General features: G+C 39.6%; 1 protein-coding gene across 2 annotated transcripts in view; it reads left to right on the forward strand.

Moving 5' to 3' along the window:
* Positions 1–5,885: 5,885 nt before the first annotated feature.
* The window catches only part of LOC146649381 (BMP/retinoic acid-inducible neural-specific protein 3-like), a 58,977-nt gene continuing 37,472 nt past the window's right edge, over positions 5,886–27,390 (forward strand). The window contains exons 1-3 of one of the 2 annotated variants that reach the window (XM_085387340.1): positions 5,886–6,280; positions 6,393–6,489; positions 6,806–7,116. In XM_085387340.1, the coding sequence (XP_085243466.1) occupies positions 6,863–7,116 (254 nt within the window). In that variant the 5' untranslated portion in view covers positions 5,886–6,280; positions 6,393–6,489; positions 6,806–6,862. Of the gene's footprint in view, positions 6,490–6,805; positions 7,117–27,390 lie in introns of both variants that reach the window. The other variant, XM_085387339.1, reaches the window with a different exon arrangement.

Raw genomic sequence — 27,390 nt, forward strand, 5'->3', positions numbered from 1 at the left:
TCGTTCAATGAGAGAAGCAACAACAGGGAGATGCTGAGCATCTGGGGAGGCTGTAAGGAGAGGTAAGAGCTTCTCCTTCGTTGGCTAGACTGACACAGTTTATTATTTCTCTGCCTGTTTCTTTCTGTCTGCCTCTCTCTTGCTACAAAAAAAAAGTGCATTAGCATGAGGCAATTTTAAGGTAGCAAATTAGAAAATAATAATTTAAAAAAGAACACAAGATACTTACATAATAAATCTACTTGCAAGGTCAGCGTAAACATTTTATCACATTCATTAAATACTGTATAAATTAATACACAAATTTCCATTTATTAATATATTATATAAATAAAAAATATATAAATAATTTATTTGAATATAAACTATAAATATACTATTAATGCATTCTTAAATGCTTTTTACAATCTACAATAATATTAGATATGCTTTATCTCTGAGCAATCGCCCTATAAATGGTTTCATATGTCGAAATATTTTGCACCCTTTAACACCCTTATAGCACCCATATGTTGAAGATGGTGTCAGGTGGTTGATATACAGTACAGACATATGCACAGTATTCATTATATAGCAAAGCAAAACAGTTCTAACAACATAAAATCTGTCTTCGTGTTGGAAATGAATCACACAACGATGCATATATATTTAATGTGTAATGTGACTGCAGACACGTTCATACCTGTTGTACAGTTGTATTCTGCACAGTGGGTTTGCATTATCTTATCAAACTGTTAAATGCTTTTTCTCTGAGCTGATGGCAGGTGAGGATGGCATCTGGTGATATTTTTATGTATTTTCACACAGCAGGAAGTAGCTTATTCTTAACAATTTAATTGACAGAAGCTTTTCCTTAATGAACTACATCAGAGTAGTATGCACATGCTGTAGCCTGAAAGAAACAACTTGGCCAAACACTATTATAAAAATATGTGAAAACCAGAAGTCTTTAAAAAATAATTTTAAAAAAAAAAACATACAAAGAGAATAATAAGTCTAAATGCTAAAATATAAAATGGATAAGAATACTGGATGATTGGGTTTGATGAAGACTTATTAAAGAAAGTTTTTTAGATGAGTCTAGAAAAGACTTCAAAAATGCACCAAAGCCATAGCTACTATCTACTTCCACTGTCTTCTACTGCTCTCCTTTTTGTACACAATAGCACAATGTTTTTCACACAGTGAGCAGACACCACAAGACCTCACTGTGAACCAGGCGCTTAATTAGAAACAGTGTGTATATTGCACTCAAGCACAAAAAAAAGAGGAAAATCCTGAATACTGCAGTCAAGCTTGAAAACTCCAGAGTAACAAAACCATGATGATCATGATAAAGCCAGTAGAGCAGGCAGGAGGGAGATTTTCTTGATTAATTGTGAAATCGAGGTCCAAATGACCAATAAGTAATCCAGACTCTGATTAAAGCTTTGTCAGACTGTTTGAATCTTTAATGACCACATTTGTGTGTCTGTGATCCAACTAAGTTATGTTTTGTATACAGCACCAAGTTACAAACTAGACCTAATAGAGACATAGAGGCATTGAAGATGTTCTAGACATGTCAGGTGTAAGGACGTGCCTGTATTACTTTTCCTACCCTATATTGCCCAAAATTGAAATGAAGCTAAAGCCAACAGTGCTCAGACAAAGCACTGACAAAAGCTGTCAGGTTCTCAGGCTGATTAAAACCTCAGTTTCACTCTGTTCCCTGATCACTCCTCACAAAGACCCTTGAGTGGCATCAATGAGCACGTTCAGGCTTAAGTGAATGTTTACCTCCCCTAATGACTATCTGTCTCAGTGCTGAGTAAATGCGACTGCCTCAGTTCTTTCCACCACAACTGCCTCAGTTCTTTCCACAACTCGTTGGGGTTACACTGAGTCATGCAGAGATGAGACCTCATCTCCAGGTCTGTGTACCGGCTGTTTGACGACACAAGACTATTTGCAGGTTGTTATTATTTTGCTGTGTGTAATGATTTGCTGGACACGATGAAGGCTCAGTAGCACATTGTTCGCAAGGAATAAATATATTAGGGCTTCACATTTCTCCTTTTTCTATTTTGAGTTGCATGTTATTTCCAACATAAAAAAAGTCAATTCAGATGGATGTAGGAATCTCAACTACAAGAGTTTGAGAATGTAAAAGCAGATGTCTCTTTTCTGATTGCACTGTGATTTTCCTGCTTAGTGTCTATTCTCGTTTACTAACTTAGACCATGCTTCAATGGGCTACATTCACCCAAAATATTATTTAAAAATTGTTTACAAGTGAAATTGTTATTCGGGCATAACAGCATAGTCGAACGTTTGACATTAGTACTCAATTAAAATGAATATCCATCCATCCATTTTGTGCTGCTTATCTAGGTTCAGGTTGCAAGATCAGTAGGTCACCCAAACCCACTCTCTCTGTCCACCTCATGCAGGAAACTGAGGTGTCTCTCCAACATGTCCTGGTTCGGCCCCAGGGCCTCCTCCTGTTGGGACATGCCCAGAACATTTCACCAAGGAGGCATCATTGTCAGCTGTCCAAACCACCTCAACTAGATTGTTTCAATGTGAAGGAGAAGCATTGTCACTCTGAGACAAATGGCCAGTCTCCTCATTTGCGATCCACCCTTGGGAGAAAACTCATTTTTGCCACTTTTATCTGCAATCTTGTTCATTCTGTCACTACCCAGAGCTCATGCAACAAAGATCAACCAGTAAATCGACAGCTTTGCTTTCATGCTCAGGTCTTTCTTCGTCACAAGAGACCACGAGAGTCTGTATCACTGCTGACGCTGCACCAATCTATCTGATAGTCTCCCGCTCAACTCTTCCTTCACTCGTGGATAAGACCCCAGGGATTCATTTACTTGGGGCAGTAACTCATTCCTGACTCTAAGTAGTCACTCTATCCTTTACCAACTAAGGACTCTGACCTTGGACTTGTTGAGGTGCTGTATGGCTACTGAATCAGATACTTTGGTTCTGCCTGGTTGAACAAATTCCCACGCACCCTAAAATAAAATTAACAAACTCTCTGGTCCTCCTTATCAAAGTGGGGAACCACAATTCCGAGTTCCAATCCAGACAGATTTTCTTAGTTTTTTTGTGCCTAGCACAAAATCCTGCACTCAACCCAATAGAACATCTTGGGAATGGATTACAGCAGAAACTGCGAGCCAGAGCTGCTCGTGCAACATAAGTGTCTGACCTCATAAATGCACTTCTGGAAGAATGGTTAAAAAGTCCCATAAACACACCTTATGGAAGTCTTTAGGTGTTGAGGCTCTTGCAGCTGCAAAGGGTGGGGCAACATCATATTAAACCTGATTGATTAAGAATGGGATGTTGCTCAAGTTCATATGTGTGTGAAGGCAGATAAGTGAATACTTTGGGTAATATAACATAGTTTAGAGTATTATTACAGAATGTTTTGCTGATGTCTTGCTTAAAATTTTGAAAACTCCCCCAAACATGTCAATCGATCAATCACCTCCAAGGCAGGGATTATTAGTATTAGTAGTAATATTAGTCCTACTGATTAAGAGTATTTGTTAACAACTGAAACATGACCCTGCCATTCACGATGCGATTTAAAAGCTCTATTTCATGTTAATTAAAACAGTGAAAACAAAGTGAAGATTCAAAAATTTACATGTTCTGTTGGGGCAAATTACTTGTTGGTTCATTACACTTACGGCAACACAAAATAAGCGTCACAATGCGGAATTGTTTCAGGAACCACCGTGGAACTGTTTTGGGTCTGGTCTCCACCAGGGAAATATCTCAGTAAGGTTGTGGGATGTTAAACCAAATTAATGAGCTGCAAGAGATCAAAATACTTAGCAGAGAATTGATTGTTTTGGATTTTTTTTTTTTAATATCATAATGAATGTTTAAGTATTATGTTTGAGCAGATGGTTACTCTCCACCTTGTGGATTTCTTTGTGATGCATTTCAATTAAAATCCATGTTTATGATGTTTCTTTTTCATCCCATCTCTAGCTGCAGTGTGTTTGCTTTGAATAGAACACTTCTTGCAGGACAAACTGAAGATTTTCAAGTAATTTTATCATAATTTCCACATTTCAAAACTAACACTCAAGGGTGTCTGGCTGTGTGCACTTGCTACGGTTCTGCTTTTACCGTCTTTGGTTACTGTAGCCTTGAAAAGCATAAGGATCACTTCTTGTTACAGGTCAGTGCTCTGCCTCTGTGACCTACACATTTGATGTATCTTCCTTTAGCTTTAATGAGCACTTTACTGTGACATTGTCTTTGATCCCCCCCCCCCCTCCTTTGTGTGCCTGGTTTAGATCTGGTCCACATGGACGTCTTTACACTGCATCAATTGGCAATCAATTCTGTTTCTTTCACATGTCTTCTAAAAAGCAACAAACATGTGTTGCAAACTAACTTATTGTACACGCCGCAGTACTCATAGCCACACCTGCTCTTGTAGAGAACTGTACTCAGATTGATGAATGATTTATTTGAAATTGTAAATATAAGCTTTGGGGACTTACACTCCACTCTGCCTGTGAGTTTTGGAGCATTGAAACACGTGTTCTAAAAACAACCTAAAATGCTGTTTGAACCCACGGAGTAATAAGCAATGACACTCTCCACTAAAAAAAAATATCATCTTTTATTCAAAACTTGCATAAAAGGAAAAGTTGAATCTGTGCTTCCACACAAACTTTAAATGGTTAGCTACAATGCTGCTTATAACAGGCAAGCAGAAAAATCCCTCTTTCCAGAAACACCAAAAAGACTGTCTGTTCCTATTAGGTAGTTGTCCTTCACAAGTCTTCGTGGCTGCAAGGCAGGGTCAGAAGAAAAGGCACCCAATCCCGAGACATGATGATGAAACTGTGACAAATCAACTCATTCTTCCACTCCAGATTCTGCGAGTCTCTGTGCCACGGGATTTCAGTTTCCCTTTGAGTTTAGGAGCCAGCGAATCTCGCGACTCAATGGTGTTCATTTCTCTAATCCAATCCCTGCATAAAACCTCCCTTTGAATGTCTACAGAAAATCTGAAAGGCAGCACATATCCCTCCCTCCTTTCGCCCGCTCTCTGATCCGCGCTCAGTGTCCGACGCACAAGCGCTTGGATAGAGCGGGGATAGAGCAGATCTAATTAAGTTTGCTGATGGTGAAAGTGATGATTACTCTGCAGGAAAAAAGGGGGGAGAGTGAGGAAGAGGGCAGAGAAGATAACGAGAATAACTGAGGGGTGGCGTTGGGGGGTGAATACACCCTCCCCGCTTCTCCTCCTCATCTCCCCCTTCCTCTTCGTCATGATGATGATCACCGACACCATCATTAAAGACATTATTCAAATAATTCAAATATTTTCGGGAGTCATTTGCTACTAAAATAATACCATCCATCCCCTCCATTCGCTTCCGGAGTGTGATGATTATACCTATTTGAGCATTTTACATTTAGTGTATTGGCTCTGTTTTACTCTAAAATACTCATGAAATCTTAGTTCAAACTGAGCTAATTTCACTTTCATAACCCAACTTTTCTGAAACGTAGCTGTTGTTATTATTTTCCCAGTTTTGACTGAAAAACTGCTCCTGCCATACATCAGCCAGAATCAGACCATAAACGTGAGGCCACTCGACTTTTTAAAGCTGGCATTTTATCCGGATTTCCTCCTGTTTTGTTCTTTTCGCCTCCACTCTAATTTGTATTGATCCGAACTGCAGGTGACTTCTATCGCTTTTTCTGAAATGAGGCATCTGTCTCAAGCACACTAGCCTTCTCTGACCATCCCCTCATCCAGCCTCCCCCTCCACCCCCTACCCCTCCTGAACACCTCCTACTTTCACTTCCTCCAGTTACGTCCCAACCAACCGGGTGTGTGCTAGATGCTGGAATAAATTACATTGCGACGCTATGGTACAGGAGGGAGGGAGAGAGAGAGAGAGAGGAGAGCGAGAGCACCCCTAATGCCATTCACACATTCCGTTCGCTGGGAGTCCAGGCACTGTCAGCATCATCATCAGCTCTCCCTGCGCCCTGCATGCGCCCCGAGCGCGCCCCTCTAGCAGAGAGCAGAAATGAGTTAAGAGGACGGAGGCTCGCCACGCTTCTCCCACCCGCGCATTCACCGAATCCAAGTCACAGCGGTGTGTTGAAGTGACCAGTCTGTCTGTGAGTTTTTTGACCCCGTCATCTTAAACGCGTTGCGGTCGCTGGAGTGGACCTACAGTGCGGAGCGCACACCGCTGGAGATACCGCTGTGAGAGAGAGAGGAGCGCGCTCTGAGGAGGTTGGATGTTTTGTTCCCCAGATTGTTCGCGAGTTTGAATTTGTGAGCGAAATTTTTTCTACAACAACAAAAACAACAAAAATCTTATTTATTTTTTTCAAATGCCGCCCAGTCTGCACGCCCAGCTGAGCCCAACTTCACGGTCCTATCAGGGGATTTTGCGGAGACTAATTCCAACCAGTCACGGACTCCAGTACTTGCAGAATCAGGTAAAAAACAAACAAACAAATAAAACAACAACATTAAACCTTTTAATAATAACCGACCTAAGGTAGAGAAATGAAATATTTAGATTTTTTTTGTAGGTTACGTCGTCCAAAATAAATTCTAAACTCACCTTTTTCATTAGCTTTACTTTCCACAATGCAACCTCTAAAATATTTGTTCTGGTCTGGCGCTACTTGACAAATGAGCCCTCTCAGTTCACCTTTGTTCCCCTCATCCCAAACCAAAATTACTAATTAGTGCCCTCTGTGTCCACGTTGTCTCAATTGCTCTCCGTCTGCCTCTTTCTCCTCCTTCCAGCGGGACTCGTCAGCAGTGCAGGGAGAATGAGGAGTCACCGGGGCCGGGGGAAACAGCATGAGTGGCCCGTGCATCTCCATTAGACTGACGGCCCTCATGTTTCTATGGAAGTGGTTATCACTAAGCCTGCTCCAGAGCTGGTTGGTAGCAGGGGCCAGTGCTGCGGACCCTGCCGGGTCAGGCTTCAGCGGCTCCACTGGGCCCCTGGGCTGGCTCCTTTCAGACAAAGGTCCTTTTCACAACTCGCAGGAGTTTGTTGATTTCACAGAGCGCTACCAGCAGGGATTCACCACCAAGTACAAGATATACAGGTGAGAGACGGCAGTGGTTGTGCCAGCTGACTGCTGCAGAGCTTACATACCTGAAATCAAGGCTGTTTTTGTCAAGTCAAATAGGCTAAATGTAATTATTCTGATTCATGTGGTCTTGCTTGGAGTTTCCCCCTTTCTCCTTCTTCTTTAGAAAAGAGTATACTAAGCCTAAGGGTATACAAAACAAGAGATTAGGGTATACTTTTCTTTAGTCTATAAAAGATGCAGATTTAGTGGGTGGTGAACTGGGGGATGATGTATTGAAAAGATTACTTTGCATACAAATAAAAGCACTGCGTGCAGTTTGCACACATGCAAGCATCTTTGGGTGCGACTGTTTGCCTTTTTTGATGGTAGCAACGACATATGGTTTGAGTATGATACAAACTCTCAAAATGCTGCATATCAGTGGGAACTCGAAGTGAAGATACTGCAGGGGGGTTTGGGCAAAGCAGTGGGACATAAGAGATATCTGGCTGAGCTCGCTGATGTGTGACAGGATGGATTCAAAAAGTGTGCGGTGTGAAGTGTAGTGGGTGTGTGCTTTCGAAGCAGCGGGGTATTGTTTGAAAGCTTGCTGTGATGTAATTTTTCTTTAGTTGTTTTTATTTTATTTCCCGACAGGAGTAGAAAACACTGAGAATTTCAGAGATGAAAACTAAAAATATTACTCAGCGGTCTCTTGGTTTGGATATATGGCATAAAATGGTGTACAACACCCATTGGGTTTTTTTTCTCCATTTCCACAGCTTGCGTTACAAAGGAAAGGAAGGCGATTTTGCCACTGTCACCAGAGTTAACACATTTAGCAGATTTTTTTAAAAGTCTTTTACACAAGTGAGTGTACGAGCTGTCATATTTCCCTAAGCTTTGCTGTCTTCGGAATAGAAACGTACCTCCAACATTCAGAGTGTGCACTGAAACCGAGACTGATGAAATTCTGTTAGGCTGTGGGTTCAGTCAGCGTGACTTAGCACAGACTGAAAGGGCAAAGTCTGGTGAATGTTTGTTTGATGGCTGTATCATCTTATGCAGTCTATAAATCACCATCCAAAGTAGACTGTGTGAGCATTCCTGTTTTGACTTCAGGGTGTGAATGTCCTCTGGAGGTTGGAATAAAAAAAATCCTTGTTTTTGATGTACGTAAACGTAAACAAATTTTTTTTAAAGCGCATTCTTGACTACACATCTTTTGTGAAAAACTGATGTTCCAACAACAATGGCTGAAGATGCTCCACGATATGTGAGAGTGCAACTAGGTGTGCTTACTTGAGTGTCTGTATTTGCGCCGGTGTGTGCCAGGTAAGTGCTTTGATAGTCATAGATGAGAGTAATGCCGGGCTGTCCTCAGCCGTGTGGCAGAGGAGCTGTTGCCAGCTGAACAGAGGTTTGACTGACACTGGCATTTAGCAGCTGACAGGGGCGACAATGCCAGGCAAAGACAGAGAATGTAGCGCTGCTGGCTCCCCAACATCCATCATTTCCTCCTTCACTGCCTCTCTGTTGGCATCGTCTTTCCATTTCTCAGGACGTCTTCATATCTGCTTTTCTCCTTGCTTGCTCTTGTGCCCTCCTGCCCTTTCTGCACCCCACCCAAGTGCTGCAAATCTAACATTTGCACACAGCTAAAACATGCGCTCAGATTTTTGGCCAACTTCTAAACAACATTTTCTTACAGACAGTATGACTTTTTTTTGACCATCAATTGAATATCTGATAATGCAAACTTGACAGGTCTATAACCGTCTTTTCCCCTCAGGCTACAATGGCCTTTTCAGTTTTGCTCTAGAACAGTACGATACCTAATTAGAGCAGAAATCCAATAGAAACTCAAGTGAAAAAGGTGAAATATCACCATGTTGAATAGAGTTCCTGCATTGTCATTTAGTTTCCTGAGCTGAAAAAGAAAAAAGCACAACTCTTTCGAAGCTTTAAATATCTTGCACTCCTGGCACTGTCATCCTTCACTGAGCAGCTGAGGATGCTGAGGAATGAAGAGATCAGAAGTGCCTTCAAACTGCAGTGGGATGTGCTGTTTGTTTGGGTTGCGTGGCTCATAAAAGACTCGTGAATTTTAAATCTTTTTTATTTAAAAAAAGAAAAATCTAGGCAAAAATAATCTTTCGTATTGACCGACAACAGCGTCCCGCTCCTTGCAGACACTATTATGGGTCAGTAAAAGTCCCTTTATTGCCTCTTGAAGCACCAACACTGTGTGTCAGTCCCAAACTGAAGCTGGCCTCAATTTGGAGAGCTTTCCTTAGTGCTTGTGTGGATTCCACACCTCCTAAGTATAAAGTATATGTACAATACTGGCATGCACACCTAAAGACAGATGAGACATAGCAATATGAACTCAGTCTCAGTATTCACCGGGTATGAGGGAGGTTAAATTTAAACATTAAAATGTAAACCCCGTCTCTTCCTTTATCTCCATGTCTCTGTCAAGTTTTTTTTTTCCTGCCCCCTCTCCCTACCTCCCTTACTCCTTTTCTTCCTCGCTTGTCGAATGATCTCAAACCAATTGCTCTCCCTTGCTCATAAATATTCTCCAGAGCTCAGTTGGCCTTTCCCGTCAGGGGGCAGGGGAGAGGGAGTCAGGGAATGAGGGAGAGGGCTGTAGGAGATGGAGTACAAAAGGAGAGAGCGAGAGTAAGAGAGAGAGAAGAGAGGAAACACAGCTTTATCCCCCCCTGCCGGCAGGTCATTGCACCAGAACAGCTTGTAGTCTTTTCCAATTATATCCTTTTTTTTTTCCTCCAAAAATTAACAATTTAGTTGAGTATTATTCCGAGTAAAAGTTGTAAGGTTTTTCTTTTCCCTTTTTCCCCATCGCCTGCCAGGAGTGCATTAAAAAGCAGATTAAAAAGCTTGGAGATTTACAGCTTTATGTCGCAGCAGTGTAAATGTGAAACATTGTAACAAATGTGATTTTCAGACTGCAAATCCTCTGAGTGAAAGAAAGAAGTTCTCTCTTTTCAAGGTCTGATCAAACGCAATAATATAATGGATTCAGTGAATTCAAAAGCAGTGAAAAACAGGCATAGAGGCACTTAACGATATTACTTGCAATGTGATTGGAGAAAAAAATACACCTGTTATGTCAGGCATAATGGGGGTTTTAAAATGCCCGTTTATTCACTCGCTCTTTCTCTTCTCCCGGCGTGCGTCGCAAATCTCGCAACAGCTTTGTGGCTTTTATTTTATTACTGATGGTAGTTGGATGATTCCAACTTTCCTTGTCCGGCTTGTACATCTTGGTTTATTTGAAAAGCAAGTGAAGCAATAAACAGCATTTCTTTTCACTGCTCCTTGTTCACACTGATAGTGCGAGATGAGATTTTAAGATATTTCTGTGCAGTTGCTGAATACATGTGCATCATTGCTGGAGGGGAGGCTGTAAAATTAACAAAAGTATGCTTCAGATTAATTATTGAGCAGCTCTCGGTGTTGAGAAATCATCTCTGCACATGTGAGAAGCTCTTGCGCCATGATTTCTTGAGTGCAGTCGAGCCATATCCACAGACAGTAGCATATTAGTCAAAATGTCACCTCCTCCCTTCTTCTTCTTCACGGGCCATAACTTTTATATCACGCCTCATCTCCTGTGTTTTCTCCTCTCTTTTCTCCTGTCAGCCTAGTAGCTATTACACTGACTTCATTTGATATAAGGAGTCGTCTCTTGTAATTATGGAGTGATTAGTGTTTCAATTATATGCAGACATGTTTGTGGAGAGGATAGGCTGCCAAGGCATGATGTTCACAATACCTGTCATTTGACTTAGCCTATTGTCGTGTTTATGACTTTGCTATTGTGTTCTGAATGTTTTAGATGGGAAAGCACATTTAAAAGAGATTATGAAATGGGACGGAATAAATGGGTTTACAACTGCAATGGAAAAGCAATGAACAGAAGAGAACAAAACAGAAGAACAAAAGGAAGAAAGAGCAAAGCAATGTAATATCACAGTGCAATGCATCATGATACATAGTAAACAATGCCATTAAATACTATCAGTGCTCCTGAGAAGATTATCTAATTTAAAACAAACAAACAAACAAACAAACAAAAACTCTCCTAAAGCCTCTGATAAAGACTAAATTGTCAAGTTGCCTTTTTTTTAAGAAAATCTTGTTTCCATACAATGTGAGGGCACGTTAGATGGCAAGAATTACTATTTAATTAGTCAAATTAACAGTTTTTTATGCTTGCATTCAGGAAGTAACCAATTTAACTTTATAACAAAGATGTGGAAGAGTGTACCGTAGTAAATGCTGTGTCTCCATATACTTTGATAATTACCCTTTCTATTTTTAGTATGTAAGTGTTTTCACACTGTCAAATACAGCCGGATGAAGTCTGCTGCAAGGAACCAGATGGCAGTGAGAAACTTAAATATTAAATTCTGTACCCCTTGAACCCTCAGTGGTAACCATCTTGACTCTGCAATGGAAAAGAGACCATCACAATTTTTTCTGCCAGTAGAAAAAGGATAGAAAGTGGCTTTGTAGCTAGCTATCTTGCTAACGGTCTCAGATGTTTGGTTTTTGGGTTTTCTTTTTACCATTTCAGGCAAAATCAGACATATGCATCTGTTCTGGTGCTGTTATGTGTTTGTTTAAGTTATACTGTTAAACTTTGTAAGAGAAATGTTCACAACAGCTAGCATGACAGTCACAAATACTGTAAATGTCATATCAAGAACATGCACAGTCACCTCAATACACTTCAAAATGGAGATACATTAAAAGTCTAGATGGTTGTGTGCAATGTTCAAAGTACATTTAAATGCAAAATAATTCAACAAGTAGTTTTAGGACTTAATCAACTCAATAAATAAACAAGACAGTTTTTCAGACACGCTGTAACATTTCTATAATGATTTATTGCAAGGTATCTGCTGTCCATTTATCAAACCGTTTTTGTTTTTTGTTTTTTAATTTTTGAGGGTTAGATGCCAATGCTTCAAAAATTTTTACCCCCTCACACAAACACAACACTGCACAGACTCTGGAATTCTATGAAGAAAATATAGACCAGCTGCTATATGATTTATGTTCACTGTTTCACATCAGAAACAGTGAACATGCAAATTACAACCAAAAGTGAGACAGCCAGCTCCAGAGCACCCTTTGATCAGCTGTCACCCAGGTCTTCAAACTTAAGACCTTCTCTTTTATAAAGACAAGATGTCAGATGTGACCCTGGATTCCTTTTGAAAGGTAAAACACAGATCAGTTGTCAGAACAGTGACACATGTAGCTTTAAATTGCATCACACGTTAATATAAAAGTATCAAAATGTGCATTAGGGCAACTTACATTCCACAGGTCGTATATCAGGACTAAAAATCTATGAAGAACCGGGATGCATAATGTCAGAACTGCATTTTAAGGGACTCTCCATAATGCCCACTTTAACAAAACCCATTTCTAAGCCATCATCTTGAAGAAGTTCGACCTTAAGAATTAAAAGGAAGCATAAACAATTTCCCTTTGCCTGGAATGTAGGTGCTTATTGGGGACATCTCCAAAAAGACTGGAGGAAATAAAAAAGCTCTTACAGAGGACAAAAGGACTGTTATGAATCTATTACTGCTTTCTTTTCTGTTACTGACTCATACGGCAGTCCATATCCAAGCACTTTGTCTTTTAATCATATTTGCTCTTTTGATTGATCTATCAGTCTGTATGTTCTGCAATCAGTTAGAAATCTTAATAATGTTTAATGACTCATCCATAGAACCAAATATCCTATAATCATAGAAAGCGCAATAACTTTTCCAGAAACTAATATCTCTATGCACACCCATTCCAGTTTTGAAGTAGAAATCGAGATTCTTCAGACCAAACAATGTCTTTTCATTCTGCTGTTGTCCAGTTTTGGTGAGCTTGTGTGAATTGTAGCCTCAGTTTCTTGTTCTTAGCTGAGAAGGGTGGCACCCAGAGTCTTCTGCTGCTGTTATCCTATTTAAAGGTTGGGTGTGTTGTATGTTCACAGATTCTCTTCTATATACCGTAGTTGTATTGAGTGGTTATTTGAGTCTGGTCATTTTCCCCTGATCAGTGATAAGGCATTAAAATGCTTCCCCTTTTGTGGGCTTCATACTCTGCATGGTGGAATCTGCTATGAAACGAAACGGCATCAAGATTTAGAATCTGCCAGAGTAAGAACCTCTGAGCATATCTTGTCCTTGGAGGACAGGGCCAACTTCACACCCGATCAGATCTGCACACTGTTAGACCTCTGCCTCACCACTACATATTTCAAATACAACGAAGGCTTCTACAGACAAAAACATGGCTGTGCCATGGGCTCCCCCATGTCACCTATTGTAGCCAACCTTCACATGGAGGAAGTGGAAAGGGAGGCTCTTGGCTCTTTCAAAGGAAGAGTACCCAGCCACTGGTACAGATATGTAGACGACACCTGGGTCAAAATCAAGACACAAGAAGTGGAATCCTTCACTGCGCACATTAACGCTGTGGATAAAAACATCAAGTTCACCAGGGAAGACACAAAGGACAACTGTTTGCCTTTCCTGGACTGCGCTGTGCACATTGAAGAGAATGGCAACCTCAACATTGAAGTTTACTGGAAGCCCACACACACGGACCAGTACCTCCTCTTTGACTCCCATCACCCTCTGGAACACAAACTTGGAGTGATTAGGACCCTACACCACCGGGCAGAACATGTTCCCTCTAAGCCTGAAGGAAAAAAGAAGGAACACACACATGTAAAGGAAGCACTCAAAACGTGCGGCTATCCTAAATGGGCGTTCTTAAAGTCAGCAAAGATGCACAGAAAAGAAGATCAGACACCAGCGAGGGAGGATAAGAAGGACAGACGCAACAACATTGTCATCCCCTATGTAGCCGGTGTATCAGAAAAACTCAGGAGGGTTTTCTCCAAGCACGACATCCCGGTGCACTTCAGACCCAGCAACACGCTCAGACAGAAACTGGTTCACCCAAAAGACAAAACGCCAAAACACAGACTTAACAATGTGGTGTATGCTGTACAGTGCAGCGAGGAATGCCCAGACCTCTACATTGGAGAGACCAAACAGCCACTTCACAAGCGCATGGGACAACACAGAAGAGCCACCTCCACAGGACAAGACTCAGCAGTCCATCTGCATCTTAAGGATAAAGGACACTCTTTCGAGGATGCCAATGTTCACATTTTGGACAGAGAGGACAGATGGTTTGAAAGAGGAGTGAAAGAAGCCATCTATGTCCACTGTGAGCGACCATCTTTGAACAGAGGCGGTGGTTTACGACACCAACTCTCTGCCATCTATAATCCAGTTTTGAGATCCCTTCCCAGACGCCTTAACGCCCACTCACATCCTGGGCCATCTGACCTCAGGAATTCGCATGATAAGGTGGGGCCAGGTTTCACAATGAACTCACCCAAAACTCTGGCTGATTGGGACCCACACCCAGTTTCACACCTTGGCTCAGGCGATTAGAGGATCATCAGGGGGTCCTTTTGTCTCTCTGTGGGGGGATACTCCCACTAGCCCAGAGAGTGAGCTGCCTTGGTGGAAGTTTGCACTCTTGGCTCAGTTGTGTCAGCTTGTCAGCCATCAGAAGCCAACACTTCATTTCAATAACCATATAAAACCCATTGTCTGTGGAATGTAGTCAGCTTGTTTACTGATGCTGTTGATTCATTTCTACATTTAAGCATGTTTACTCGCTTTTACATTTCATAGAGCATCCACAATGAATTAACCTGCTTTAAACTACGTTTTCAATTTTGATAATTATAGAACTTTTTATTCAGTTTTTCAGTTAGATGTATAAATTTAAAACTTATTGTTTGCAAATTAGAATTGAACGTTACTGTGTAAAAAAAATAAATGTCAAAAGTTGAACTTGATGCTTTGACAGGTATAAAATAATGTGCTGTACTTAGTTACTGATGCTTGGGGCAATATAACCACTGTCTTTGTTTACAAATTGGAGGACATTGAGTAAGTTTATGTGGTAATATGTATTTTTCTCCCCAACAAAAGAGTGGACTGTTAAATATTATTCTAAACAGAAAAAGTGTATTTTCCACGTATCCCTATTAGCCATGCAAAATGATAACCCTGATGTGTAGGTCAAAGGTGGGAGTTCAGCCTTGGTTTCTTTACAGCATGAGCCCAGTTCCCTTTTTAGGGGGATCAGGGCCATCATGCAGATCAGAAAGAAATGATTAGTAGTTGCAGTATCATGTTAAAAACTGGTGCGAAGTGAGAAAGTGTTCAAATGCGTCATTTTTCTATAACCTATTTTTGTCCTTTAGGATTGCAGGACCGACCAAAATTAGAAGCACTCAGGTTTGATGTAATGTGTTTCATACACCCAAACCAATACTCTATCATTGCACTTTGCTAACAAAGACATTCGATGTCATGAAATCACAGCGACAGATAATTTCGAGCAATTTCAGGACATTAAAAAATCCAAGCTTTTGCCTGTTATGTCTTCTAGATATAAAAAAAACAAAAACTGAATGAATACAGTTGGTTCATTTCATGCTTCATTTATGTTGCCATTTCTTTAAATTCAGAACACATTCCTGTGCTTCTCTTCTGCCTCTCCGCTTGCCTGACATACACAGCCTAATCAAATCTGACCTTGTGCTAGTGAGCGCAGAATGCATTTACGCGCAGAGGCTCCTAACTGCAAGGGTCTTGTTTGTTTATAATCAATATATTATTGTATGGAGTAGTTTCTTTTTTGTATATTTTATTTGACTTCATTGTATTTTATTTTTCTTTCTTTATTTTAAAACCATTACAGGACATATCCAGGGAGATAACGGGTGTTCATGTTCTTCAAATTTCCTTCCATTTTTCCTCTATTCATTCCGGTGAATTGAAGTATGTTCATTATCCTTCAGTTTCGAATACATCCTCAGGAAAGAGGTGGAGCACCCCCTTCTTAATCACCAGTGGCAATGATAGTGACAAGTACTTCCTTCAACTAGAGCTTATGGCTTCTGACAAGTGTGGGATTGGGGAGTTATAAAGGACAGAACAGAGATTTATTGGTTAGAAGTCTATGGAAACAGGTTTTATGAAAATGTCTCTGTATTAGTATTTGAGGCCAAAACTTATGAATTGCTTTGAACACTAATTTACGATTTATAAACCTGCTTGAACATACCGTAGGCACTATTGGGCCTCCTAACAGTGAGCTAGACTTTCGTATTAGGAAAAACAAACTATTAGATTGAAAGCAGAAAAGTCAGTTTTCCTAAATGTCCAACTAATGTCATACCTCAGCACATGCACAACATTTCCAGATGTGGCTTAAGCCTAGTTTTAGACTTTTTTCACTCCTAAATTTAATTTTAAAGATTAGTTTTAGTTAATTAAACCTAAACTTTTTTAAAATATTTTTTTTTAATATTCAAAGTTAGAATTTTAAACTAAAGCCATGTCTCTCTCCTCGTGTGCTTAGATACAAACTATGAACTACAGATTTAGTAAGCAGGGTAAATGATTTTCATTTTGTGATTAAAGTACTTAAAAGCACCAACACAGTCAATTCATTTCACTTCAGTTCATTGATCTGCCAAGATCAGGGAAGTCCACTGCATACACTTGGAATTCATGTATATCAGCTGACCGGTGTAGAAGAAAACAGTTGCTGAAGTTGCTGTCAGGATGCACACACCATCCTTATGCTAAGTTGCACAGATAACTCAATAGATAGAATTGTAATATTAGCAATAGTAAAAGTGTTATATGGCCGTGAAGGCAGCAAAATCTCATATACAGTGGTTCCTCGTTTATCGCGGGAGTTATATTCTAAAAATAACCCGCAATAGGTGAAATCCGTAAAGTAGCCAATGTTATTTTTTACAATTATTATAGATGTTTTAAGGCTGTAAAACACCTCACTACACACTTTATACACTTTTCTCAGAGAGGCATGAACATTTTCACACTTTTCTCTCTTGTTTAAACACTCTCAAAGTTCAAACCTGCGTAGAAAAATACGTCCAGTATTACAGAATAAAACCAAAGGAACCCACGGTTGCCTTTGACGGCGTAAAACTTTTCGTTGACATTGTTGTGTTTGTCGGGGAGAAAACTTACATAGAGTACAGCACTTCAGAGTCACATTGCTATCGATCGAAGATTTACGTAAATCTGACAGGAGACATGGCAGATTGATTGACAGTGGTCTACAGCCAATCAGGACGCAGAACACAATGCGCTGTAAGAAAAAAAAAGCATGCAAAATTGCACAAAAAATCTGCAAAACAGTGAAGCCTTGAAGGGTGAGCCGCGTTATAGCGAGGGACCACTGTACTGTGGAGATAAGATAGAGCAATACATAAATAATAAATTAATTAATCAAAAAATGTGAAGAAAAAGTTCTAATCTTCTCCTGACAGGTTTGTTCACCTGCCATAAAAAAGGAGACCTATTGTACAGTTTCATAGAGAATTATAGGAATGATTTCCTGAACCATTCTTTATGGTAATTGATTAATTTGGTTTAAGTCTAAGGGAGAATGATCCCTGCTGGCCCTGTAGAGTGGAAGGAAGGAAGTGTGATGGATTGTCCGTGATGGAGAGCAGTTTTGTTAAGTGACCTCATGTCCCTCACTGACTCACGCGCCTCCAGATTTTGGCCCAGAATGGTTCCAGCTAGTTTGCTGATCTAGCTGACATATCTGGCATTGCTGCTGCTACTCATTAACACTGTTTTGTCGAAGATTTCTAAGATCTTACTTTACACAGTGCAGTATCTGAGCTTTACAAACACTCCTCATCTCCTTCTCCTACACAGCATCAATGTCAGTCCTCCAGTCCTTTCTGTCATTCAGGTGAATACACAAGTATCTGTAGCTATTTACTGTTTTCAGTCTCCTCAGCCATCTTGGATTTTTTTTAAATTAGAAAAAGGGGAATCTGACAGACAGTCATCATGGCAAAATTACCCAAGGGTCACCTGGGTGACGTACAGTGGTGTGAAAAAGTATTTTCCCCTTCGTGATTTGTTAATTTGTTAGCATATTTGTCACACTTAGGTTTCAAATCGTCACACAAATTTTAGACAAAAATGACCCAAGTAAGAACCAAACTCACACTGCAGTTTGAAAAGACAATTTCATTTAAGTTATAAGAGCTTTCCAAACCTACCAGATCTATGTGAAAAAGCAATTTTCCCACAGTGTATTGGCCTATTAACAGTATGTGCATACCTCATTATGTAGACAGTGTGAGTCCAGACATTCCTGTGTGAGTCCGCATTTTGTGTGTGTGCGTCTTTGTGTGTGAGAGAGAGAGCGAGAGGGAGAGAGAGAGAGAGACATGTAGTCCCTTGTCAACAATGTTATGACAAACTGCAGCACAAAAGGGATAAGCAGCTTCCATATCAGCAAACCCTGCTGCCAGTCATGATCTTGCTCTCTCGAGCTGCCCTTGCTTTCTATTATCAGAGGTGTAGTTGTATTCATGGAAGCCACAAATCATTAATGGCAGCTGCCTATTTGGGAAAGCTTTTGCTTCTTACAATATGCAGTATTTCACAGTTTCTCAAAACTGGTCTTTAAAAAATTAAAAGTTAAAATGAATGCTTCCTCTTTCTTCCAAGAAAACTTTAAGTGTTAAAGCCTTGCTAAAAAGGGAACATGAAAAATGAAACTGACAGTGCCTATTTTATCCAAATTGTTCATTTAAAATTGTGTAGAGCTGTAAAAATGGTTTTTCTTTGGTAATAAAAGCAAGTAATAAGTTTAGTCAGATACATTTACGTCAAGGACGTGACCATTTTTTCAAATATTGTTCTCTGGTTCTTTTAGGGACTTCTCAAGGAATCAGAGCAACAAGAACACACAGACACACCTTCACGCGCATGCATGCACACATATGCACATTTGTGGACTGTAAATGCAAACTGACATGGCATCAATGTATTAGTGACTCCAGAAGTACACAAGGTGCACATTTGCGTTACTGTGTCTTTTCTGTCCTACGTGGCTTCAAATCAAACTAACAGCTTTTAAGAAGTGGAGCTTTTTCTCTGCTCAGCATCTGCTATTTTAGAATTTGATCGGATGCTTTATGCCATTCCCGTGCTTGACTTCCTGACCTCCTCACAAGCTCTGTGCAGCTTCAAATGACTTCCTACAAAAATAGACTCAGTGCATAATTTTGAGCATCCTATGGGATTCTTCTGAAATGTGCTGTGGAGGAACGATAAGCAATTGCTTGAGTGGGTGCAATCCATTACGATGCAGCCGCCCTGAGTGGGATTCACTGTTGGTTATTACCAGAGATGGGCAGTAACGCGTTACTGTAATCTGATTACTTTTTTCAATTAACGAGTAAGGGAGTAAGGGATTACTATTGCAAAAATGGTAATTAACGGTAAACCCCCTAAACTTCCAAGCAAGCACCGAGTGCGCTACGACGTAATGGGAAATTCACAGAGAAACCCGCGGATTCTTCCACTGACCGCTTCAGCACACCTGCACCAGGGTAAACCTCCGCCTGCCCTACTCCTGCTTTACAGGTGAAAATAGAGCAAAAGGACTGCTAGTCTTTGACTTTATTCAAGTAACTTGACCAACACCGGTTATTACTATTCAGCTGTTTGCTGTGAAACTTTAAAATGAGCCGAAGGTAATTTTTTCATGCTCTGCCCAAACTGTTCTAACACAATGTTTTATTACTGCCGTTAATAAATGCTTTGATTTTTAAACAAAAAGGTAGGCCGCTCTTTTAAAGCTATACAAATATTTGTTTCATTCTGTTGTCAGGTTTTCTGACAAATTTTAAAAGTTTAAAAGTTTTCTGGGCATAAATAATCAGGGAAGTTGAAACGTGAGTGATGAAATTAACCATTCATCACAAGTTACTAATTTTTAAAAGGGAAAAGAAAAGTAGCTTCCACCAAAACAAGCAATGAACTGGGATAAAAGCTGAACAAAAAAGTAAGCTAAAGACTCTCCTAAGGTGTAAGCGCAACACGATTCCACAGAATGAGTCCACAGGCACCACGCTGCACCTTTTCTCCCAGCCTTTGTACTCTGTCCCCGACGGCCGAATGGAGACAGCCGTGCGCAATTACCTGCTCCACGGGGGAAAGGCGGTACCTGAGACACAGGAGACAGAACGAGCGAAACAAAGCACAACATTCGGCACTAAGGCCATAACACATTCTTTTAGAAGAAAACCGAGAAAAAAAAAAGACAGCAATTGGTTGTTTTCTGATGAAGGCTGCGAAAATGAGGATTGCCAGTATGGGTTACAGCTCTGCTTTTAGGCCTGTTTGTGTGCTAGAAGTGACAGCTGTCTCTGAGAAGCCACAAAACAAAAGTACAGACAAGCGTCAAATTAAAGGAAATAACAACAGAAAGTGTCTTGGTAACGAGCTGAGATGCTATATGCACAGCTTTGCATGGATTCTGCAAGTTTTTTTTTTTGAAAACTATTGTAGAAATTGTCTAAAATCAGAAAAAACTGTCAACTCATTGCAGTCGACTTACATGATTTTTGTGAGGGGTTTATTTTCTCCTTCTGCTCTTTCCTCTGGTGAATCATTTGTCCTCCTCATTAGAAAGTGTGGTTTTTTGGTATAACCAAGAGAATGTTTTCATGTCACGCCACATCATTAGTTAACTCAGTGGAATGATAGGATTTTTAAAGCCTAACTGATGGAGGGAAAGATGTGCCCTCACTTGGTCCTTTGTTGATGGTCCTGGAAAAAAGAGAAAAGAAAGAGAAGAGTAAAACTGGTGCAAAAATCTGAACTCACTTTGGTTAACATTATATTTAAAGCCATGTTTTGACTAAAGGGTATCCAACTTGAACAAGTCTACCTAACTGAATACATTATACAGCTAAATGCCTTTAAAAGTATGTAATGAGAACTCTCGATTTCAAGGGTGCACAATATTGGAAAATATCCCTACTAGCGTCCAGCAGCTGGTGCAGTGTCACTAGCAATAATTTTAATAACACAGTAATGATACACATCAGCACGACAGCTCATTTCTTTTATTACTGCCTGGGTATTTTGCCTTTTTTAGACAATCCGAAGGTGGGAAGAAAAACAACAGGGAAATAATTTCCTTGTTTTTTTAATGTCATTCATCTTTTTAAGTTTGTCATAATTTTATTCTAATTGTTTTTAGTATTTAGTGTTTGTGTATAAAATGTTTCATCATTATTCCATAATTAGACAAAACAGTATTAAAGTATTATACATGCAGTATTATTATAGCTTACACTGCATAATTTTGCATTCACAATTCATATATTTGCTCTACAGGAGTTTTAGATTCCCACCGACACAGGTCACACTCTTAGGTGGTAGTCGAGTGTTGGAAACGTGTACTCGAGTATCACTTAGTTATATCAAAGGCATGAAAAATCCGAATGAACAGGAAGCAGTATGTTGCCTTGTTTATAGGACCTCTCAGCGGGTTTAATAGGATTCTCACAAATTAATGGTCTAATGTTTGTTTGATGTTGTTGGACAAACTGTTGGTGGCAATTCTGCAAAGCGTTCACAACCAGCAGCTATTAACTACATCATTACACTCACTTTCCCCGTCTTGATCTTCCTTTCTTCCCTAGTTTGTTTATCTGGTGCGTCAATGACGAAAAGAAACGGGGAGGGTGAGAGTCTGTTTTCTCCTCTCCCATCCCACTCCCACTCTCATTTCACTCTCCAACTCATTTTTTAAAGACGGCATCATAAGTAGCTCAATTAACAAAGTTGATGGGAGCCGCTATGAAGGTGTCTTTCTGGGATATGCTCATTACGCAACTGGCACGAGTAGAATTTCTTTTGATGTCACTCAAAAGAAAAGCCTCTTTGTTTGTAATTCTTAATTTCTAAAAACCATTTCCCTGTTGCTAATGATGCATGCATATTGAGAAGGATCAACGTCACATCAGATTAAATGAGGAGGGAGAAGCAAACCGCAGTAAAGGAAAAGAAAATGTGACATCGAAAGCGGCGGAGTGTCCGCGGTTTGCTCGCAAGGTTTTCTAAATGCATGTACATTTGGTTTATCTTACTGAACGGAGCATGAAGGACATTTCTCTCATTTTGCTCTATTCTCTTTAGGGAGGTCCTTGAAATAACTTTGAGTCTACATCAAGCAACTGTTTTGCACAGTGGGTTATTTTGGTATCTGGGGTAACCCAGCTACAAAACACAACAATATGTTCTTACTTAGCCTTTATTGATGAGATGCATGTGTTTGTAAATCATGATAAAATAATAATGATGAAGTGCTGCTAGCAAGTTTTTACTTCTTCTTTAAGTAATGTTTTAAATAGTGAAATGAAAATGTGTTTTCAATTTACTATTCATCAAAATTTATTAGCAGTACTATTTGTGTCTTGCCCTGTTTTCTTTTAATTGAATACATTCCTGTAGTGGCTTTAATCACTATGAATTAAAGGTCCTTTTTATGTCTTTTTTAAAAGAAATTACAGATTAATGTTGTCATGGCTATGTTCCAGGTCACAAATACAGAACTGTGCAAAAGTCTTAAGCCTCTCCTTATTTATTTGTGGTTTTGCTGGGATTCATTGCAGCAATTTATTGAAAGCAGCAAAGATCCTGTACATAGAAATACAGCACATAAGGTAAAAACAGAGTTTGCACATTTCTAACGAGTTCGAAAGTCAATATTTAGTATGACCCCCTTTATTCTTCAACATATCCTGAATGCTGTTAGGCAGGCTTTCTTTAATTTCTTTAAGTAACCTTCAGGAGTAGTTCTCCAGGCAATCGTCGTGGAGGAGTTTGGCCTCCCTCAGCCCTTTCTCTTTGTTTCCCTGAAGGAAGGAACACAGGAACAACCATTCTCCCACTGAGACCATTTGGGATATGGGTACAATTTCTGAACAGTGAACAATAGATGAACCACGATGCATCTATCATGTCCTGTGTGAGGTCTTTACTGGATTTTTTTATGTTTCATAAGGCCTTGACTCTCAGATACAGTTCATCCGCGGTAGATAGTTTTTAGACCTGTCACTTCTTGTTTTGTCCTCCAGTTGTGTAGTTTCCTCTGATATTTTAAGGACACCCTATGCCCCATGCTGAGATATGCCGCGTTTTCGGCTAATAGCTCTTTTGGAATCACTTTTGGTGCAAATATAGATATATTTATGGCTGTCATACTGCATTATTTTTGGAATTTTATAGATTCAACTAAAGAAATGGGCACAAATTATGTGTTTTTGCCACTGGCTGCCGGTAATAAAGCTCTCAAGGATAGTAATTTAAAACTGATTCTTTCCTAAGTTGTGTATTAAACACACCTCTTAATTTAGGTGTGTTATTCATGTTTGATTCATTCGTAGGTCAATACTGTTGCACAAGAATACTTTTAAAACAATACAAATCTGGTTCTTTGGAAGCAAAAGATCAAGAAATGAGGTGTGGCTCAAGACTTTTGCACAGAGCTTTACCTTATTAATGGAATGTACTGCTGCACAGATATAACAAATAAAGTGAAGATATCTACGAAATTTTCATGTTCATCCATAAAATGCCAATAGTGAACACAGGCTCTACATAATGAATCAGTTATTGCTTCCTCTTGCAACACACCTGCCATGTGAGGGCCATTTGCTCAAGCTCAGTCAAGAATTTCAGTTTCATTTCTTGCAGCAATTTGATTATTTTAGCAAGAGTGAAAAAAGTAACAAACTTAACCAATGACAAAATTGTGCAAGACAGGCTCTCATTTACCAGTGTGAACAGGATCTAATTGGCATTTGGAATACACCATCATATAAACAGTAAACATAAGCTGTATGAGAGGAAAATCATATGTGAAAGGAAAGACAAGTATATCATTAAAGAAAGGTACAGTACTGCCTGATGTCAAAGGTGAAATTAGACTTTTCTGAAGCAATCGGGAAAGAAAAGTATTTAATTAATGTCATCCCCTTTATTCCACTGGCAAATGTGCATTAATTATCATGTAGGTCAAAGTTTTCTCCAGTGTTTAAATATTGGAATTTCTTTTCTTATTTTTTTTCTTCATGAATCACAGTTTGAATCCAGAGTTTCGTAGCGCAATGATGTGGACCTAACTGCTGTAAAGTCATTACAGAGTATCTGAGTAAAACAGCAAAGAAATGAGAGATGGAGGAAAACTGTCTTTAACAGTAATTGCCTCGCTGCCGGAAAGAGTGTACGAATACAAGCAGAACACCTGCAAAGACAAGTCAAGCTTATTTTTCTTTCTTTGTGACATTTAATTGTTCTTCTGGTGGGTGGAAATGAAAATGCACTATAGCTCACTAGAATTAACTTGAAAGAGACACCAAAAGAGCCGTAGACCCGTAGAAGCTGTGAGGATTATTCATGCCAACCTAACTTACAGACACAGAATAATTTTAAATAAATTATATTATAAAAACAAACAGCCAAAGGAAAAAATAAACCCCTGTATAATAAATCTGTTTTTGCAAAATGTGCACATGTGCGTAAATGGCAGTGGTTCAGATTCAAGTGTCATTAGTCTCAGTACTGTATACAGATCAAGGGCAGAGGTTTGTGTTATTAATCAATTACATGATGCATTCACACAATGCTGATCAAGTGTGACTGTGTTGCAGTTTGTAAATGAGCCAAAGACACGTTCAGCCTAATTGATCAACATCAGCTGATGTGCATTATTCCGACTTGGTTTTGTATGATTACTGATGTATCATCACCATGATATATTTCTTATGCATTTTTTTAAATAAAATGTGTATGAGGATTTTGACTCGAGGTCTGAATCCTTAACGTAATACATTTTTAAATGATGTAGTCTTTTCTACCTGTCTTTAGGGACATGCCTTTTACTACAGTTTTATTCTAAACAGGCTGTACTGGTTTTTACAAAGACCAGAATCTCTGGGAACAAATTTGTACCTTAATATAAAAAGAAAAACTTGTGTGTATGTTGTTGTTTCTACATCTTCTTCAGTCATACACTTAGAAACGGCCTGGCAGTAATATGGTTCTTCTCTCATCTACTACTCTACTACTGGCTACTTAGAGCTTTGCTTATCTCACATCTGCACCTAGGCACAAGTAGAACATCAGCAGGTTTAAACCCAGAACTTTCGTGCTGTGAGGTGATTGTGCTAACATTGCACCACCTTGCTTGAGATTTACACGACAAATACAGAATGAAACCTGAAGCCAAAAATGACTTAGATGCATTTTAATTCACTTAAAAGAAGCAGAAAAACCTTAAAAATCTAAGAATATAATTAACATTTTACTATTTTTAAAAAATATTTCTAAACATAGACTGTCTCCTGATACTGCAGCTTAAAATCTGAAGCAGATGGTGTGATTATATATACATATACATTTCATATATAGATGTAGCATTTTTGGCACCTGAAAAGGACAGATATCTTGAGGGCCAGTAATTTTCAGATTGAATAAAAACAACAAAGAGATCGAAAAAAGGAAAATCCTCCAATCCTACTGCTGCTTTAAACTGATTCACAACAAAGTACACTTTCATGTTTTTAAACTGCATATTTTTTAATGAATATTTTAAAATATTTAATTTCCTTGCAGTAATTCCCACATTGGGGGAAGATCAGAAGAAGCAGACACTCCCTTGGTGTGCTCAGTGACATAGTGAACCGACTGAAGTGTGCATTGCTTTGCTTGTTGCCATATTTCAACTGTATCAGCACGCTCGATTCATTCTGTGGTTTGTTCTATTGGACAATAAGACGCCCTCAGGCAGTCCATACTGAGTGATGTATCTGAGACATCTGGTGATGGCTCTGATCATGACCTGTGTCGCTCTCCACCTATTGGTTCACACAGCACTCCAGCTTGCTCAGAGGGGGGTGTGACAGGTAGAAGCGCAGGAAGCCCCTGCTGCACAGAGCTGTGGGTAAAATAAGCCTACCTATTATGTGTGTGTGTGTGTGTGTGTGTGTGTTTGTGTGTGTGTGATAGGGTATTCCAGTTACTCAACTCCAGTCTCACTGAGAAGAGTAAGGGGTGAAATAAACTTGCACTCTTCCATGAAATGCAAGATCTCTTTGTGCGTCTACGTGCAAAACGGTGAGATTGATTTGCAGTCTTCGTCAACAAACGTGTGCATGTGTGTGCAGACACTGTTATTCTGCAGCTTAGCTGTGACACCGTTCGAAAATGTCCATCAGCGAGCAGGATAGCGAGGCAGTGTGCCGATCACGGCACCGCTCTCCTTCTTTCTCTCTCCATTGCTCCCTCCTTCAGATGGCCCCAGCGGATGGAAAGAAACACTAATGGCCGCTCGTTATAGAGAAACACCAACATGAAACAGGACTTAATGAGCTGTTTTCTGTTTTGTATTTTTCTCAGGGGGTCATTGTTATTGGTGGAAAATTGATTGGCAGCAAGCCCGCACCCATGGGGACTATGCGATGTTCTGGGCGATAGCAAAGTTGTTGCAGCAAGGGCAGCTTTGTTCAGATGTTTGAAGCTGCAGGGTGTGTGAATGCACGTGCATTTATCTTTGCATTTTGAAGCTGGCATGTGTCTGTGGAATGTAGGGAGTATGTACTCGAGTACTCGAGAGGGAGGTGATAAATCCCAGTTTTCACTGGGTTCTTTGTAAGGACATTTCAAGCTGTGAAGAAATCTACAGCAAAAATAGTTTTTTGAATGATTGATAGATTACTTCTTATATATATCACATAAGATGGTAGCTCAGGCATGTGGAAGTTGTCAGTATTATCCTGTTATCTTTTATCTCTTGTGAAATCCTCTGAAAGATACTAAAGCTTCAGTTACAACACAGATTACATCTTCCTGAAAGAAATACCTAGCAAAGCAGTGTATAACAACAGAATGCTATTTAACCTTCAACAGAGACCTACAAAGAACAGACACTAGAGCCCGACAGATTTATCAGCAGGTCAGTATTATCATTTATTATTAGCTATTTGTCATTCTGTCAGTATCCACATTTATAAAGGCAGATAAGGAAGAGATGGGAGAAACACCCTTCAACCTTCAACCATGTGAGTGGTGCATAGTTTCCCAATCAGAGGGCACGCTACAACTTTCCTGTTGGCAACACACGTACTGGCAAGCTACAAAGACGACAATCAGCTAATCCCAGCAGAGCTGAGTAAAAAAATAACTACACTGACCATATGTTTATGTTTTATGTGCCTGAAAGAAGAAAATGATAAAGATACAGGAATATTGTTTTCAGTTTTCAGGAATATTCAAATCTCAAATTCAACTTTTATTTGCCACATACACAATC

Source organism: Rhamphochromis longiceps, linkage group LG17 (assembly GCF_057381845.1).
Source record: "Rhamphochromis longiceps isolate RC_006_pf linkage group LG17, R_longiceps_female_GT1.1, whole genome shotgun sequence".
In the NCBI taxonomy this organism is placed as follows: Eukaryota; Metazoa; Chordata; class Actinopteri; order Cichliformes; family Cichlidae; genus Rhamphochromis; species Rhamphochromis longiceps.